Source organism: Sus scrofa, chromosome 5 (assembly GCF_054392235.1).
Source record: "Sus scrofa isolate SSC_HxYL_T2T_F1_AM1 chromosome 5, Sscrofa_HxYL_maternal_Yorkshire_Landrace_v2.0, whole genome shotgun sequence".
Lineage (NCBI taxonomy): Eukaryota > Metazoa > Chordata > Mammalia > Artiodactyla > Suidae > Sus > Sus scrofa.
In genome coordinates, this window is record NC_139387.1 from 71552486 (window position 1) to 71571420 (window position 18935).

An 18935-nucleotide genomic window follows, 5' to 3' on the forward strand; every position below is an offset into this window, starting at 1 on the left:
CCTTCCAACACCCTGAGGAAGTGGGGTCAGGTGGGTGAGGTGCTGCTGTGACTGGGGAGGGTGTGTGTGTGCAAATTCCTATCCCTAAGGCCCTCGGACTGTTTTCAGTTTTCACTTTGTCACAAGTGTCACTGAGTTTTAGTTCAAAGAGCCAATAGCAAGCGTGTCCTCCGGGGCCCTGATCTTAGACAGTGGAGGCTGGGCGGGGCGCGGGTTGGAGAGCAGCCCTGGCCTGGGGTCCACAGACTCTGCCAGTCTTCTAACCTCGGCCAAGCCTACCTCTGAGCCAAGCCCCGGGCAGCGCGGAAGGAGGCTGAATCTTAGAGAGCAGGGGATGGTGGAGGTGGCAGGGTGGCAGGCTTGAGGGGTGAACAGGACGAGCAGGCGGGCTCAGGGTTGAGAGGGGAGGCAGCGGGACGCTGAGCCTCCCTGGCTTTGGGGCTTGGCTCAGGGCTGGCCTTGGGCGTTGGCAGGGCCTTTGCACAGAGGACAGCTTCACTCACTCTCGCGTTTGTCCAGACACTGTTCAGCCAGTCACTCACTGAACACGTGGCTGAGGTTACAAGAGTGAAACAAAACAGGAGTTCCCGTTGTGACTCAGTGGGTTAAGAACCCATACTAGCATCCATGAAGATGCAGGTTCGATCCCTTGCCTCCCTCAGTGGGTTAAGGATCTGGTATTGCCATGAGCTGTGGCAGAGGTTGCAGATGCGACTTGATGCAGAGTGGCTTGGATCTTGCATTGCTGTGGCTGCGGTGTAGGCCAGCGGCTACAGCTCCGATTAGAACCCTAGCCTGGGAACCTCCATATGCCACAGGTGCGGCCCTAAAAAGGAGGAAAAAAAAAAAAAAAAGCGAAACGAAACAGACCAGAGTCTTGGCTTCATTTAATTTAAATTCTCAGGGGAGAAGATGGATGATAAACAAACCCAGCAAGGACACTGTATCCTACATGAGCAGTTGATAAGTCCTGGGGACGCAGATAAAGCAGAGGAGGGGCAGGAAGTGCCAGGTTGGCAGCATTTACCTTCTCACTGGGAGGTCAAGGGCCTGGGCCTGACGTGCCAACCCTTGATGTTTGTAAAGCAAACAAGGAAACATGACTCCATCCTCTTTCTTCTCATTATTTTTTTTGGTCTCGCCTGTGGCATGTGGAAGTTCCCTGGGCCAGGGATCAAACAGGAGCCACAGCAGTGACTACGCCGGATGCTTAACCCCTAGGCCACCAGGGAACTCATCTCCTTTTTCCGATTAATGTTATTTACTTGGGTACCTTTTATATGGGATCTGAAACCTTCACTTAATGGTTCATCCTAAATTTCGTGGATCAGAGCTGGAAGGGACTCCAGGGGATGCCGCCAAGGGGGCGACAGAACACAGGGAGGTCACGCAGTGGCCCTGATGGAGCAGAGCAGGAGTCAGGGCCCTGGGGTTCCAGCCCCCGCTCTGATTTGAACCACGGCCCCCTCAGCAGACACCAGCAGATGCCCCTGGCCGCACCTGGATGCGCATCCTGGGCTCAGAAGGATGGAGAATAAGCCCATGCCAGTGGCCTACACCCACCCACCCACTCCTGATCACCCTCAAAGGCAGCCCCGGGAGTCCTCTCTGGTCCCTACCTCCTCCAATTGTGATCACAAGCCCTGGGGGCCTCTTGGACAGAGAGAAGTGTGCAGGAAAGGGGTGCCAGCTTTGCATTCCATTGCGGTGGGCATCAGAGTCCAGGGGCTTGGGCATCTCTGACAGGGAGGGTTCCAGAACTCCCTGCAGCCGCTAGACCCAAGCTCTGTGACCTCAGGCAAGTCGCTGTCCCTCTCTGGGTCTCTGTGTCTCTAAGTGACGGGATAATCTCTAAATCCTTTCCTGCAGGACGGGTCCCTAACTCTAATGATTTAAGAGCAGTGGGATGGAGCTGGTGGTTGACAGATACCGCTGTGCCTTTTTAAATTTTCTTCAGAGGCTTAGAGCTTAGCTGTGGTGTATTAGACTCAGATTTACTTTTCACCTGGGGAGCGTTTTTGATTCAAACCATCTCGTCAGGGCAGGGAAGCTGTGGCTGCTTTGGCGGCTGCTCCAAGGTGGTCTGTCTCTCGCAGCTGTCCCCCGTCTACGCGGGGAGAACATGCGGCCTGTGCGGGAATTACAACGGCAACCAGGGCGACGACTTCCTGACGCCCGCCGGCCTGGTGGAGCCCCTGGTGGAGCACTTCGGAAACGCCTGGAAGCTGCACGGGGACTGCGAGGACCTGCGCAAGCAGCCCACCGACCCCTGCAGCCTCAACCCGCGCCTGAGTATGTGCGCCCGGGGCAGGCGGCCCGGAGGTCCCCGGGTGCCAGAGCGTTCCGTGGACTGTGTGCCCACCTTGGGGGAGGGGCGGGCGACTCCCAGAACCCGGCGTCCCTGGGTCCCAGCGCATTCTGTGGACGGTGCGCCCGTCGTGGGGGTGGGGGTGGGGTCCTTTGTTTTCCCCGTCAGCATATGATTATCTGCATCTGGATCATTTATTCTTCAATCTCTTTAATGCTTGAAGGCACACCCTCCGTGGGCCACACCCCAGGAAAGGAAAAAACAGACTGTAGTTCTTCCCCTGGATGTTCTGAGTCTGTAGGAGCAGCAGCCACACAAACTCAGAATTAAACTATCCTGCTAGATGCAAGGGCAGTGGGTGTTGGTGGCCGGGCACGTCATCTGCGGCAGCGTTTCAGACCTGCACCTACCCCCCGCTTACCCCATTCACCGGGAACCGTTTCTCCCTCAGTGGAAATACAATCTATTATGTATTTAAGCCAACCGGGAAAGTATATTGGCTGCAGAAGAAACTTCTCAATGATCCCCAGACCCGGGGGGAAGGTTGTTTTGTTTTGTTTTGTTTTGTTTTGTTTGAGGGAGGAGTGGGGACGATTCCGGAGCGGGAGCGGATGGCCCTGGGGTCCCGGCGCGCCCCCTCGCGGTCGGCTCGGGCTTTGCAGACGGGGCCACGCCGCTCCTCTCCCACAGCCAGGTTCGCGGAGGAGGCCTGCGCCATCCTGACGTCCCCGAAGTTTCAGGCCTGCCACGACGCCGTGGGGCCGCTGCCCTACCTGCAGAACTGCCACTACGACGTGTGCTCCTGCTCCGACGGCAGGGACTGCCTGTGCGACGCGGTGGCCACTTACGCGGCGGCCTGTGCCCGGCGAGGCGTGCACATCGGCTGGCGGGAGCCGGGCTTCTGTGGTGGGTGCCCTCCCCGCCCCCACCCCCTCCGCGTGGCCCCGGGGTTCCGCTGGGGTCCCTGCTGGTCCTGTTCAGAGCACCGCCTTTGCGTTGTTATTAATGCACTCGGACACGGGCCCAGGGCCTGACAAGGCGTTTGTGGGAACGGGTCACGTTTGCAGCCATATTCCCCTCCCATCGCCCCGTAGGACACAACCTGTTCCTGGAGGGCAAGGTGACCCCACACACCCGGGCCTAGAGCCTGTGCGTCTCTGCCCCGCAGAGATTTCCTGTGGCTGCTGCCACCTGACGTGGGATACACGCAGGGCCGGGTGGAGGCGTGCGTGGGTCTGATGCTGGTGGGTCCGTGCATCCTTGGAGGGTCTGATGAAGGCACGGACCCATCCTCTCCTTATAACTTGAGGCAAACCATCTGGGCAGTCCCCGCCCACCTCTCTAGCACTGTGTAAAGTCACATAAAGGTGAATGACGTCATTGTGCCAGCCGGTGGGGGAGGCTCACCCTGAACTGTTAGATGCCTGGCACCAGAGTTGGTATCTGCCCCACACTCTGGTCCCCTGCTTGGTGGTGGTTGTTATTGCTCTGGGAACATTTGCCCAGTGCTCAGCGTGGCCCTGCGGTAGCAGTGCAGTAGGGTCTAGACCTCTGTTTGTTTGTTTTTTCCTTCTGGCCTTGCCCCTGGCATGCAGAAGTTCCTGGGCCAGGGATCGAAACCTCGCCAGATCCTTGACCTGCAGAGCCACACGGAAACTCCCTGGACCTTCTTTTTTATAGAACAGAAGGAAACTGCCTCCCTACTAGGTGCCTATCACACTGAGTAAAACAGTAATCAGATTGAGACTGGGGCAACCAAAGAAGGCTTCCTGGAGGCAGTGCACTTGGCCAGACTTTTAAGAGGTGGTTTCTCAGCAGAAAACTTTTTTCCAAGGTGGAATAGTAGTGGATGCCGAGGAGAGAGGAGGGCAGTCCTGGGGGATAAGGTCTAGTGCATACTTTGATTTTTGGGGTGAGGTGGGTGAGTTTGGAGACTAAAATGTCAGTGGTTCTGACAGAAGCAGGCAAGAGGAACTAGAAGAAATGGTAAAAGGGCTTAGTAACATCATGTATGTGGAGAGAAATGTAGGTTCAGAGCCTCTAGATGTGTCACTGTTTGGGGCCAAGGGAGCCAATTCATGTTTCGAGCAACCTGATAAAAATGAGAGGCAGAGACAAAGTCAGGACGAAGGGGAACAAGTATTTAGATGCGTCCAGTAGTGTCCCCCTCTCTCTAGCTCTAGGGTGCCTTGGAGTCACGGGTCAGCTGCAGGGAGAACTGAGGTCGGGACCTTGCTGGCAGCTTCCCTCAAGCCCTTACTCCACCCACCAAAACCCCTGATCAGCGTTGGCTCTTCAGAAATTAGGGAGTCAGTGGCATCTGTTTGTGAATCTGCTTTGTTCAAAATGATGCCTCGTCTCTGTGCTGCGCCACCTGAAGGATGTCCTGAGTTAGGACAGTCTCCCTGGATGCTGGGGGCTTCCGGGAACGTTCTTTAGTCTCTTCGGAGCAGCTGTCCTTCACCCCCACCTGGAGCAAGAGGGGGTGGGCTGACACTGCAGCAGCTGGCACTGAGCTCTGGTTAGAATTTCCTGACTCCAGAAGCTTCGTGATGTGTGGGTGGGTGAGAAGGAGCTGTCCCTGGAGACTTCTTTTTTTTTTTTTTTTTGTCTTTTTTGCTATTTCTTGGGCCGCTCCTGTGGCATATGGAGGTTCCCAGGCTAGGGGTCGAATCGGAGCTGTCGCCACCGGCCTACGCCAGAGCCACAGCAACGCAGGATCCGAGCCGTGTATGCAACCTACACCACAGCTCACGGCAACGCCGGATCGTTAACCCACTGAGCAAGGGCAGGGACCGAACCCGCAACCTCATGGTTCCTAGTCAGATTCATTAACCACTGCGCCACGACGGGAACTCCACCTGGAGACTTCTAAGGACCAGAGGGATCTGTCTCCGTGCGGGAAACCTGGCCGGGTGGCCCTGGGTTGTCCTCTGAGGCCTGGATTCCTGCCTCCGTCCTGTACCTCGTTTTCCCTCCCTGAGAAGTGAACAGAGCTCCCTGAACCACTACCTCCATCCCTAAGAAAAGGCCACACCCACTGGGGACCCTTGTGGAGCAAAGTCTGGTTGGGGAGCTGCTTTGTGGGGTGCTGTCAGGAGACCCCAGGGAAGCACACACATTTTTCTCCTTGTAAATTGGTTACTTGTCCTTTGGGATGGCAGGACCATGGGCTCCTTCCAGGCTCTTAGCATCTCTGCATCCCCCAGCCTAACACAGTCTCTGGCACAGCCCTTAACAACTGTTCCACTGAGATGTGCCTTACTTCTGGGGGAAGCTGGAGAACTTTAATACAGCTCTCGAGACAGCTTGTCAGGGGAAAAAGCTCTCAGTTCCAGCTCCTCCCGGATGGGTGAAATGTCCTGTTATCATCATAGGTTCAGTGAAATTTTTCTTTTTTTTCTTTTTTTTTTTTTTTTGGCTGTACTCATGGTGCTCAGAAGTTCCAGGGCCAGGGATCAAACCCACATCACAGTAGTGACTCGAGCCACAGCAGTGACTCGAGCCACAGCAGTGATAAGGTGGCTCCTTAGCTGCCTGTGCCACACGGGAACTCCTCAGTGGATTGAATGGGGTTCCCATCTCTAGGCCCCCCATACCCCATCTTAATATGCTTTTGCTCTAAATAGTCATCCATTGACCCAGCCTCTCTGCTGGTTCAGAGAAAAGTCTGTGTCTGATATGGTTAGGACCCCCCCCCCCACCCCCAGCTTGTCTAGAGCAGTTACAGGCAGGGAGGCTTCAGGGCTTGGCCATTTCTGAGGTTGACGGCCAAGGTTGCTCTTTATAGCTTCCAGGGAATACAGCCATCGGGTGTCTGCTGTGGAAGTGACTTCTAAAGAGAGGGGCAGGGGGTCCAAGGGTTCCAGGAGGAGCATCTCCAGAGTGGGGTTCTTATTTCTTGGGAACAGCTGATCAGCAACGGGAAAGTATTTTGAAAGAGCCACGTACTCCCCACACTCCCCAGGAGATAATTCCATCATCGGGGTGCTGGTAAGGGCACCGTGAGCACAGAGAGTGGGCTTTGCACTGCTCGGGGTCCACCAGAGCCGGGTCTTCTGAGGTCTAGACCTTGGTCTGGAGCCTGTGGAGCCAGAGCTGCATGTCCCCTCTAACCAGAGGGCAATCAAGCAGTGACACGCCATGTGCCAGGCAGGACTCTAAACGTGTCCGCTCACTTAACCTTCACAGCAGCCTGGGGGTATGCTCTTTTTCTACTGCAATGAGGACACTTTTCAAGGTCACGTCACTAACAAGCCACAGGACTGGGGCTTGAACTCAGGAGTTTGGGAGCTGGCGTCCACCCTCTCAGCTGCTTTGCCATATTCCTCTGGGCGTCTGTGGGTTCTGTTCTCTCCATGTGGGGGTCCTATGGGGGGCGGACTGTGGGTAGATGGTTACTGCCATCTACCTTTGCTGGGGCAGGTGTAAGAATGCCCTTGCTCTTTGTGACGGGCAGGTCCCCAAAGCATGGTTCCTGGGGGACCATTCCCTTTCTTGAGTGTAAAGGTTAAGAGCAGGAGCTTTTGGAAGTTCCTGTCGTGGCTCAGCTGGGTATCCATAAGGATACAGGTTCGATCCCCGGCCTCACTCAGTGAGTTAGGGATCTGGTGTTGCCGTGAGCTGCAGCATAGGTCACAGATGTGGCTCAGATCTGGTGTTGCAGTGACTGTGGCGTAGGCCGGCAGCTGTAGCTCTGATTGGCCCTGGGAACGTCCATAAGCTGTGGGTGCAGCCCTAAAAAGCAAAAAGCAAAAAAAAAAAAAAAAAAAAAAAAAAAAAGCAGGCCCTTTTGGTCACGGGGAGCTGGGTTCCAATCCTGCCTCTGCCTCTTCCTGGGAGGCGTGGTCTGATGAGTCAGTTAAGTTTCCGTTTTCTTACCTCTGGGGGTTGTGAGCGCTTAACTCCCAGGGAGCGGCATCAAAGGCAAACACTCAGGTGATGAGCAGGGCACACAGTAGGTGCTCAACGAATGGCTGTCCTTATCATTAACATCAAGGAGAAATGCTTTTACCCATCCCTGCCCGTCCTTGCTAACATTCACAGCTTCAAAAGCCACCAGCATTGCTACAGCGTCCCAGACTTTGGGACTTCAGAGATGCCTGGAACACAGCCTCCTGGTGAAGCAGAGGAGGAAAGGTATATTGGTAATTAGAACAGGTGTTTGTGAGCAGAAAATATACTTTTGTTCGCGGCAGGAAGGGAAGGCAGTGACCATATGGATATCACTGGGGGCCCCAGGGGACCAGGGCTGGCAGCCCTAGGACGCAGTCCTGGTCATCGAAATGTTACGCTGATGTTGCCCTTTCCCCGCCCTGTCTCCCAGCACTGAGCTGCCCCCCGGGCCAGGTGTACCTGCAGTGCGGGACCCCCTGCAACCTCACCTGCCGCTCCCTGTCTTACCCGGATGAGGAATGCGCCGAGGACTGCCTGGAGGGCTGCTTCTGCCCCCCGGGGCTCTACCTGGATGGGAGCGGGGACTGCGTGCCCAAGGCCCAGTGCCCCTGCTACCATGACGGCGAGATCTTCCAGCCCGAGGACATCTTCTCAGACCATCACACCATGTGGTAAGCCGAGCCGCGGGACCGGGGACCTCGGGCATGGCAGGGCTGCCCAGTGGTCCTCCCTCAGTTCCTGGGTGGGTCCGCTGAGGCCCAAGACTGTTGCACAGCAAATCGGGAGCAAAGCTGAGATCTAGCCCAGGTCTTCTCACTGCCTTACTGTGCCAGGCTCCAGGGGGACAGAGTAATTCATGACCCAGAAGCCAGCTGTCACTCATGGTGCCCCGTTTTCCTGCCCCAGGTCTCAGTTTCCCTTTTCTAGGAAAGGAAATGGGAGCTCTCCCTGTCCCTCTTCCCTTCAGCCTCTTGTAGGTGTTTTCAGGCCCAAGCACCTGAGCCAGAAGGAAATACACCCTAGCAGCATCACCTCGGCGGTGCGTGGCCATCCTGGTTAACTTTGAGCACTTTGCCTAAAAACGGCTGCAACTCATGCACGCTTCCTGCTGTCCTTCACCCAGGCCCTCTGTCCGGGTCAGCTTCAGCAGGGCTGTCCCGGTCAGCCTAGAAGAAATTTGTAACAGGAGTTCCCATTGTGGCACAGTGGAAACGAATCTGACTAGGAACCACGAAGTTGTAGGTTCGATCCCTGGCCTCCCTCAGTGGGTTAAGGATCTGGCGTTTCGTGAGCTGTGATGTAGGTCACAGATGTGGCTCAGATCCTGTGTTGCTGTGGCTGTTGTGTAGGCCAGCGGTTGTCGCTCTGATGAGACCCCTAGCATGGGAACCTTCATATGCCTCGAATGCGGCCCTAAAAAGCAAAAAAAAAAAAAAAAAAAAAAAAAAAAAAGGAACAGCGTGAGGGCGCTTCATAGGTGGAGAGAAGATAAGCTTGGTTTTGGCCTTGATGACTCTGAGTTACCAGGAGATTGTCTTGATGAATGAATGGAACCAAGAGCTGGAATTATGGGTTTGGAGCTTGCCTGGGAGATGAGGACTGGAGGTACCATGTTTTAGCCGTGAGAATAGTTAGGCTTCTGTGGGGAGAGGACCAGAGGGCATAAGAGGTCTGAATCCAGAATCTGAGGGAATGGTCAGAGGACCACAGGAGGACAAAGGCCAGCAAAGGGCAGGACCAGAGCAGGCCCATGTCATGGAGGTGAAGGGGACAGGGAAGCAGTGACATCTTCTGCTGGTTTGGGTCCTTGCCTGTAGCCCTGTGGTGGTTTTACTGTCGTTGTCGGGCTGTAGTGTTCTGGGCGATTCTTTCTGGGACCTGAAAACAACACTGTTAGGCAGGGCTTGCTTTTTAGGTCAGGAATTTGAGGCTTAGGGAGCTGATTGCTTTCCCCAAATCATCCTGGAAGTGGCTGGAACCCAAGGGACTCTTAACTCTTCATGTTCCATGGAGCAGAGGCTGTTGAGTTGGGGGATCCGAGGGTCATGGTGGCCCCCGGGTTTCAGGAGCGTGGTGAGGAAAGAAGCAGGAGGGTTGGTGTCTGGGGTGACTCGGAGGGCAGCAAGGGTGGCTGGTTATTTTATCAGAGGTGCAAGGAAGCAGGGCCGGGGGTGGCCCTGGCTTTAGGGCCGTCTCAAGTGGCCTCCTCCCAGCGTCCCCTTCAGGCACCAGGGCTGAAAGCTATAGACCCTCCGTCTCTGCACTTTTTCTGGAAGATTGGGTCTCAGGGAGAATGTGAGCCAGAGGCCTGTGTGCAGCTGTTTCCTTTCTTTTCTTTTCTTTCTTTCTTTCTTTCTTTCTTTCTTTCTTTCTTTCTTTCTTTCTGCATTCCCACCATTCCTCTATTTTTATTTGTTTTATTTTATTTTTTTAAACTATTTTATTATTATTATTATTATTATTATTTGTCTTTTTGCTATTTCTTGGGCCGTTCCCACGGCATATGGAGGTTCCCAGGCTAGGGGTTGAATTGGAGCTGTAGCCACCAGCCTACACCAGAGCCACAGCAACTCGGGATCCGAACTGCATCTGCAACCTACACCACAGCTCACGGCAACGCTGGATCATTAACCCCCTGAGCAAGGGCAGGGACCGAACCCGCAACCTCATGGTTCCTAGTCGGATTCGTCAACCACTGCACCACGGCAGGAACTCCTTATTTATTTTTTTAATTGTTATTTCCCCAATACAACTTTTTTTTCTACTTTAAGCATGGTGACCCAGTTACACATATACAAAACATTCTTTTTTTTTTTTTTTTTTTTTTTTTGTCTTTTGTTGTTGTTGTTGTTGCTATCTCTTGGGCCGCTCCCGCGGCATATGGAGGTTCCCAGGCTAGGGGTCGAATCAGAGCTGCAGCCACCAGCCTACGCCAGAGCCACAGCAACGCGGGATCCGAGCCGCGTCTGCAACCTACACCACAGCTCACGGCAACGCCGGATCGTTAACCCACTGAGCAAGGGCAGGGACCGAACCTGCGACCTCATGGTTCCTAGTCGGATTCGTTAACCACTGTGCCACGACGGGAACTCCACAAAACATTCTTGTTTCTCACATTATCATGCTCCATCAGAAGGGACTAGACACTTATGATGTCTAGGCACTGGTTGTCTAGGAACTCCCAGTCGGCTGCTTACTTTTATGCTTTAGACAACACGGGGAAGAATAAGCCGCACTGGGGCAAGTGCTAGAGGTGGTAGGAAGTTTTCAGCACACACCATTTCTCCAGAGCATTCGTCTGGTCACCCAAACAGCCATCACAGTGGAGTGAGTTCTCTGGGTAGGCCAGGTGTGGGCCAGGAGTTGATTTCTCACCTACCTGCAAGGCTCTGTTTGCTTTTTTGTTTTTAAATTAAGTTTGGGGGTCATGACCAAATGACAGATAGACCATGGCATTTGAGGGAGGATATTTTTTGTTTGTTGGTTTGATTTTTTTTTTTTTTTTTTTTTTTTTGGCCACGTCCGTGGTGTTGGGAAGTTCCCAGGCCAGGCATGAAACTTGCCTGGCAGCTGCAACCCAAGCCACAGCAGTGACAATGTCAGATCCTTAACCCCCTGAGTTATCAGGGAGCCCATGGGAGAGGGTATTTTTAAAGCAGATGTTAGTTAAAAACCAGAAGGCAAGGACCTGCATTTGCCCAGAGAGGGAAAGGGCTGATTCCATTCTTCATTCAATGAAAGTTGATGGAATAAATGGCACATTAAAAATGGTCAAAGTCGGAGTTCCCGTCATAGCTCAGCAGAACGAATTTGACTTGGAACCATGAGGTTGTGGGTTCGATCCCTGGCCTCGCTCAGTGGGTTAAGGATCCGGCCTTGCCCTGAGCTGTGGTGTAGGTTGCAGATGTGGCTCGGATCCCATGTTGCTGTGGCTGTGGTGTAGGCCGGTGGCTACAGCTCAGATTATGCCGTGGGTGCGGCCCTAAAAAGCAAAAAAAAAAAAAAAAAAAAAAAAAAGTCATCATAGTCAGAGAAATACAAATAGAAACAAAGGATATCTCCTCATAACTATTAGACTGGAAACACCTGAAATCTGGAAAATGCTAAGGGCTGTCAGGGCTGTGGGACACGAGGCCTCTGATTTGCTTGGGCTCTCTCAACACCTTCCCCTCATCCGACCTTAAGATAAAGACCAAATCCTTCCCATGGCCTCCCAGGCCCCAGGGGATCTGACCCCTGTGACCTCTCCCTTCTGCAACACCGAGTCTTCTTTTAGTCCTGAAGGTGCTTGGCTCCCTTCAGAGGCAAGGCCAGCTGCACCTGGGAGCTCCCCCGGCCCAGTGGATGCAAATTGGGATCCAGAGCTGGGAGTCCCACCTGGCTGTATATACCAAAGAAGTGCTCACACAGCTTCCCGGGGGCACGTGCGTGAAGATGACAATCCCGGCCTTGTCTGAGGTGGCGAGGAGTCAGGGACAGTCTGTGGCTGCCACTGGAAAGGGGGATACACACAGAGTGGCATGCAGCCTCAGAAGCATGGGACAAGGAGGACCTCTGTTAACAGGGATGAACCTGAAGCATGTGATGCTGAAGGAATAAAGGAAAAAACCCAGGGTGATATGTCAGTAATACCCTCTCTGTAAATTACACATACATGCCTGCAGAACAACTGTTTATTTCTTAAGGCTATTCTAAGACAGTCAGAGATACACTAAACAGAACACATTTGTACTGCTTCTCTATTAACCCCACATTTACAGTTTATTTTTATTTTTAAGTGAGAATTGCAATGATTTTTAATATTTATTGATTGATTTATTTTGCTTTTTAGAGCCGCACCCATGGCATATGGAGGTTCCCAGGCTAGGGATCCAATCGGAGCTACAGCTGCCGGTCTACACCCCAGCCACAGCAACACGGGATCCGAGCTGCGTCTGTGACCTACACCACAGCTCACAGCAATGCCAGATCCTTAACCCACTGAGCGGGGTCAGGGATCGAACCCACAACCTTATGGTTTCTAGCTGGATTTGTTTCCCCTGCGCCATGACAGGAACTCCACATTTAGCAGTTTAAAACGGCAAACACTCACACAGCTCGTCAGGGCCAGGGCCCAGAGCAGCTTAGCAGGTGGTTTTGGCTCAGCCTTTCTCATAAGGCTACCATCAAGCTGTGGGCTGGGGCCACAGTCATCTGGAAACTTGCCTGGGGCTGGAGGGTCCATTCCCGGCCCATTTGCTTGGCTGTTGACAGGAGGCCTCAGTCCCTGGCCGTGTGGACTCCTCCACAGGGCTGCTCATGACGTGCTCCTGCAGTGAGTAATCCAGGGGAGACACGGATGGGGCTGCGTCTTCTGTGATAACCCTAGGGTCACATGGCTGTCACTGTCCCGGTGCAGTACTGGTCACACAGATGCTCCAAGGAAGGGCACCGACTTGGACGCTGTGTCTTCTTTGATTATCTAAGGGTCACATGGCTGTCACTGTCCCGGTGCAGTACTGGTCACACAGATGCTCCAAGGAAGGGCATCCAGATGGAAGCTGCCTCTTCTATGATAATCTAAGAGTCACGTGGATGTCACTGTGGCTGCGCTGTGCTGGTCACACAGATGTCAGTGGAGATCCTGGGAGGGTGTGAATACTTGGGGGGGGAGCGGTCATTGGAGACTGGATACCATAAAAATAGTCGCCCACCTTAGGGGAGGGAATTGGGATTGGAGGATGAGAGTAAAGGAAAATTAAGGAGAAATTATTAAGTGCTTCATGCAAAGCCGTATGCTAGATGCCGGAGGGAGAATATGGAGCGTGTACCAAGATGTCAGTCACAGGCTTGTTTGTGATGCTGGGAAGTGACGGTCCATCCTGACTTCTGCCCTCTTGGGTTTTATAGTCAGTGACAGATAACCACTCAAATGCATGTAAAGATACAAGTGCGGTGGGCAGAAAAGTACGTGGTCTATGCAAGCTTGAAAGTGGGTAGGGACCAAGGTGGTTGTGTGTGTGTGTGTGTGTGTGTGTGTGTGTGTGTGTGTGTGTGTGTAAGTGACGTCAGATCAGAAGAAACTGCAGGAGCCCTTGTGTCTGAGGGAAGCAGTGCACCTTCAAGATTAAAAGAAAGCCAGGGGGATAGAGAGGGGAGGGGAAGCTGGGGTCAGACCTGGGGGAGGGGCAGGGATTTGACTTTCATCTGAGGCCTGTTGAGGGGAAGCTATTGGAGTCCAAACAGGGATGGGACATGATCAGATTTAGGTTTTGAGAAGGTACTGGGGCTGCTGGGAGGAGCGTTTTGGAAGGAAGCTAGGAGAGAGGCTTTTGCGCGGTCCAGGTGAGAGGTGAAGGTGTCTCGGGGCTGGAAATGGAGCTCGGCTGTGGATTCTCAGCACACAAGGGATTGGGGGTGACTCAGATGTGCGGGAGGGAGAAGGCCGTGTCGGGGCTGAGCCCTGGTCTCCCATGCATGGTGGCCTCTTCATTCCATGAATCTGAGCCCTGGAGGAAAACTGGTTTTGGAGAGGGAAGTGGGAGGTCAGTTTTGGACCCAGGAGCTGGGAGTGCCTTTGAGACGCCACTAGTGGTTGTCACGTGGGCATTTGAATATGTGGATCTCAAGTTCAAGGGGGAGATGGGAGCTGCAGTTATGAACTTGGGAGGCCTCTCTGTTGCTGAGGCTGGAGGTGTGAGCGGCAGCACACAGTGTGAGAAGAGGGTGTCTAGGCTGAGCCAGCAAGAGGGGCTGAGCTACGGTGAGTCTGAGAAGGAGCCGCCAGGGAGACGGGGGTGCGGAGGGAAACCTGGGGTGAGGGGATGTCTTGTTTTCTTTTCCTGGAAGGATGGGGCTGTCAACAGGGGTGGCGAATGTTGAAGAGGATCGAGTAAGGAAAGCAGTGAAAACAGTTGCGCTGGGTTGAGTGACGTGGAGGTCGAGGGTGGCCTTAGCAGCTGTGTCTCAGACGGGTTCCAGGACGGGGAGCCAGGTGGAGGGAGCAGAGGGTGAGTGGGAGGCGGGCTGGTCCTCTAAGTGGGGCTGTGACCTTCTTCTCTGCAGCTACTGTGAGGATGGCTTCATGCACTGCTCCAGGGCCGGAGCCCCAGGGAGCCTGCAGCCTGAGGTGGTTCTCAGCAGCCCCCTGTCCCACCGCAGTGAGTACCGCCCCCTCCTCTGCCCAGACTGCGTATGGTTGGGAGCTGCTTGTGTGCCCCACTTCCAGGCCTGGACGTGCCTTTGCACGTGCACATCCCAATTACCAAGGCGGGAAGGGTTTTACTTTGTGTTGGGGGAAGATTGAACTGCCCACCAGCTGGACCAGGGACATGGCTCTTCTGACCACAGGGACCTTGGCCCAGGGAGGCTGCCTTGACTGTGGTGAAACCACTCTTCACGAGGGCGTTCCCGTTGTGGCACGGTGGAAATGAATCCGACTAGGAACCATGAGGTTGTGGGTTCGATCCCTGGCCTCGCTCAGTGGGTTAAGGACCTGGCGTTGCCATGAGCTGTGGTGTAGGTTGCAGACGTGGCTCGGGATCCTGCATTGCTGTGGCTATGGTGTAGGCCAGCAGCTGCAGCTCTGATTCGAACCCTAGTCTGGGAACTTCCATATGCCACGGGAGTGGCCCTAGAAAAGGCAAAAAGACAAAAACAAAGAAAAAAGAAAAAAAGAAACCACCCTTCACGACCAGGTGTCCACTGACCAGGACACCTCTTTAGAAAGCTTCTCAGATGGATATGAGATGGGGGAATATAGACCCATTGCCCTCAGTGTGAAGGTCCTAATAGTTGCGGGCCCAGGATGGAGGAGGGGCTGAGCTGGCCTTCTTCTGGGTCCTCTCCGAGTCCTCACTTGGTGGAAGGGGCTGGGGAGCTCTGTGGGGTCTCTTCTAAGGGCGCTAATCCCACGTGTGAGGGCACCACCCTCACGGCCCAGTCACCTCCCTGAAGCCTCCCCTCTCCCAGGAGCATCACTCTGGGGAGCTAGGATTTCACTCCATGTGAATTTTAGGGGAACGCAAACATTCAGCTCATAGCGGATCTCAAGGTCCCAGCACCCCTCTGCCTCTCTTCTCCCCGTTCTCTCTCACCGTAGCTTCTTCCTCCCACACGCCACCCTCTCTGTTGCATTCTGCCTCTTAGGTTTGTCTTTCATGCTTCTCTTGCTCAGGGTCTTCCAGCCTAGTCACTGAAAGCTATCGTTTCTTCAAAGTCAGGAAACCCCTAGAATTGGGTGCCATTTGGAAAAGCCGTTTAACATCTTAGGGGTTCAGTTTCCTAACAGAAATTCCAATACGGAAACAAGGCTGGCAATTCTGGCTTTCCTGTCCTCAAGGAAATGTTATATCTGTGAGACTTAAGCGCACTTCAGCGGGACAGTGTTTGGGAAAGACAGCTGTCAGTCATCTGCTGCCATCGTTTATTCAGTCAGCCAGTGAGCCCTGCTCACTGTCAGGAAATAGATCAGTGAACAGAGCAGACAAAACTCCTGCCTTCATGGAGTGTGTATATTCTAGTGTGTGGAGTGGGTGGGGTGGCCCTCAACAGAGAAGTAAAAGAAATGGCACGTCACATGGTGATCGGGTGGAGAATGACACAGCAGGTGCGGCAGGTGGGGGTGTCCAGGGATGGGGTGTAACAGATCCAGATAGAACGGCTGGGACAGCCAGGGGCTGGGCAGAGGGTGTGCACAAAGCCCCCTGTCAAGTTTGGGGACTAAATTAGTTGGAACTATTTTAGGAAAGGTCATGTCGGGGCCAGGGTTCCCTTCAGCACCCACACCCTGGTCCTTGAAAGCCTGGCTCTGGATGTTTCCGTGCCGCATCCTGATTTGGGGCAGTGGGCGCAGCACGGTTGAGGGGGATGAGGACCTTGGGCCGTCAGAAGGATGCTGAGCTCGGCAGGGGCTCTGCAGTGTAGACAAAGGTCAGAGGAGTAGATGAGGCTGGGGTCCAGGCCTGCGCAGGGCACCTGGCTGGAGGTTGGGTGGCATCTTGTCCCAGGGACTGGGCAGCCTGAGCCTCTGGAACCAAGTGACAGCGTGCAGGGGACAAAGGACGAGTACGAGGCAGGTGTGTCGACTCCTTCACTGACCCCTCTCTGGTTTTCCTGACTCCCAGGCAAGAGGAGTCTGAGCTGCCGGCCCCCCATGGTCAAGCTGGTGTGTCCCCCTGACAACCCCAGGGCTGAAGGACTCGAGTGTGCCAAGACCTGCCAGAACTACGACCTGGAGTGTGTGAGCACAGGCTGCGTGTCTGGCTGCCTCTGCCCTCTGGGCATGGTAAGCCACCCAGGCTGCAGAGGCGTAGTGGCCTTCCACGTTCGTGCAGGCGGAGGAGGGCGACGCGGGCTGTGGAGCCAGAGGGAGGGAGGCACAGGAGCTGCACCGGGATGCAGTGGGGCCATGTGGTGATGAGTGGGAGGGTAGGGGCATGGTCGGGGGGCGGATGGCATCCTCTGGGGCTGAGCCAGGGGCAAGGGCAGGGGAGGAGGTGGTAGGAGAGTGTCTGGGGCCGATCCTGATGCGAGCTGACCAAACTACGCCCTGGGAAGCAAAGCAAGTATTTCCAGAAAGTACTTTTAGGTGAAAATAGGCATTTCCACTGGAATTTTCCCAAGGGCTGCTTTCCATCACTTGAAGATGAGAAGATGCATGCACGCAGGTGCACACCCATTTGCATAGGATTTGCATATACATGTATAACTTTCTTCTTTTTTAAAAAGTGTTTATTGGAATAGAGTTGACTCACAACGCTGTATTAGCTTCAGGTGTGCAGCAAAATGAACCAGTCACACACACACACGCATACACACACTTGCAGCATATGGAGGTTCTCAGGCTAGGGGTCGAATTGGAGCTACAGCTGCCAGCCTACGCCAGAGCCACAGCAATGCCATATCTGAGCTGTGTCTGTGACCTACACCACAGCTCATGGCAACACTGGATCCTTGACCCACTGAGCAAGGCCAGGGATTGAACCCACAACTTCATGGTTCCTCATCAGATTCGTTTCCGCTGTGCAACAACAGGAACTCCCATCCATTCTTTTTTGGTAAAACTTTCTATTTCCAGAGAAGACGGGGATGTCTCTGTTGTGCCATTAGCAAGTCTCGGGTCCAGCAAGTCCCCTCCCCACGCTGGGCCTTGTTTTCCTCCTCTGTAAAGTGAGTCATGAGGTCTTGGCCCGCTCTTCATATCCCATGACTAGGCTGGGGCAGCAAACACACACCCTTGGCCAGCCATTCCCTGGAGGCCACGTGTGGTCCCCCAGTGCCCAGGACCTCCGGGTGGTGGCATTGGTCTGAGCATACCCAGGCCCCCTTCCCTCCCTCCTGCTCTAATCTTAGGACATTTTTGTTGTTGTTGTTGTCTTTTTGCCTTTTCTAGGGCCACTCCCGCGGCATGTGGAGGTTCCCAGGCTAAGGGTCTAATCAGAGCTGTAGCCGCCGGCCTACACCGAAGCCACAGCAACTCGGGATCTGAGCCATGTCTTCGACCTACATCATAGCTCACGGCAACGCCGGATCCTTAACCCACTGAGCAAGGGCAGGGATCAAACCCGAAACCTCATGGTTCCTAGTCGGATTCATTAACCACTGCGCCACAACGGGAACTCCAGGACATTTTGTATATTAAATATCCATAGGTTACTCTTGTCATCCTGAAGGATGCGACTTTTGGATTTTTCTCTTTCAAATGCATCCTGTCTTCTTGCTTTCTCTGACCCCAGTTCTCCACATCCGAATGAGCAGTGAGGGGGTAGGGTTGGGGTTGGAGTTGGAGAGGCCAGAATTGGCAGGGGCTGGGCGGGATGGCTCTCCCACGGCTGTAAAGGGCATTCACGATGTCCAGGCCTTGGCTTGAGGGTGTGTCTGGACGGTGGGAGCCTCCAGGATTCTGTCAAGAGAACTCGGACCCATTGCCGTGGCCCCAGGATGGCTGAGGCATGGGGTGTGCAGGGCAGACGGCCTCTCTCCCTTCCTCCGTCCTTCTCTCCTCCAAGATGGACAGACCAGGTGTTATTTCCTCTCCCGGGAGCTTTTACGTGCTCCCCTCTGTCTTAGCCTCTGAGGACTCTAGAACTGTCTTTTCTGATGAGGGGGCTGGAGACTGGCCAGGGAACACCCCCAAACTGGAAGGTCTTGTCTGGTGCCTAAGCAGGAGGCATAAAGGAGGAGAAAACAGACCTGGGAGGGGCAGGAAATAGGAGCATGGAGGGGAAACTTCCGCTTTGTTCTTTTTACCCCGAGGGCCTCTTATTCTGAAGGTCCCTTCTCCGTATGGAGGAGAAATTCTCCCGACATCAGAGAAGGCTCTGGCGAGAAGAGGGAGGACACTCAGGAGGCCGGTCAGCATCAGGGCTCTTTAAAAAGAATGTTTTTCCCCCATGAAGGAAATAGTGCAGAGAGTCTTAAATATTACTAGACTCAGTGATTGCATTATCGTCCCAAATCCCCAGCGGAGAGCGAGGCCCCAGGTGCAGGACGGGGACACACCATGAGCCATTCGTGGGCTCCCCCTGGCCTCTGGCGGGGCACTGGACACCTGTCAGGTGACCTGGCATCTCTCACCCCAGCCACGGGGGCTTCTGATCTCGAAGGCTCGCGGTGTGAGAGCCTGGGCTGTGTTCACGGCGGCTTCATTACGATGTGTCTACGTTAAATACTAATGTGCACATTGTCGAGGCCAGAGGGGCAGGGCAGGAAAGTTGGGGAATTGATGAGGTGCGAGGTGCTGGCTGCTGCC

General features: G+C 54.2%; 1 protein-coding gene across 1 annotated transcript in view; it reads left to right on the forward strand.

The window, feature by feature from the left end:
• Positions 1-18935, forward strand: part of VWF (von Willebrand factor) — a 139241-nt gene that overhangs the window by 52548 nt on the left and 67758 nt on the right. Inside the window, 5 exon segments of the mRNA NM_001246221.1 lie at positions 2097-2292; positions 2999-3214; positions 7635-7875; positions 14249-14343; positions 16309-16469. Of these exon segments, the coding sequence (NP_001233150.1) occupies positions 2097-2292; positions 2999-3214; positions 7635-7875; positions 14249-14343; positions 16309-16469 (909 nt within the window).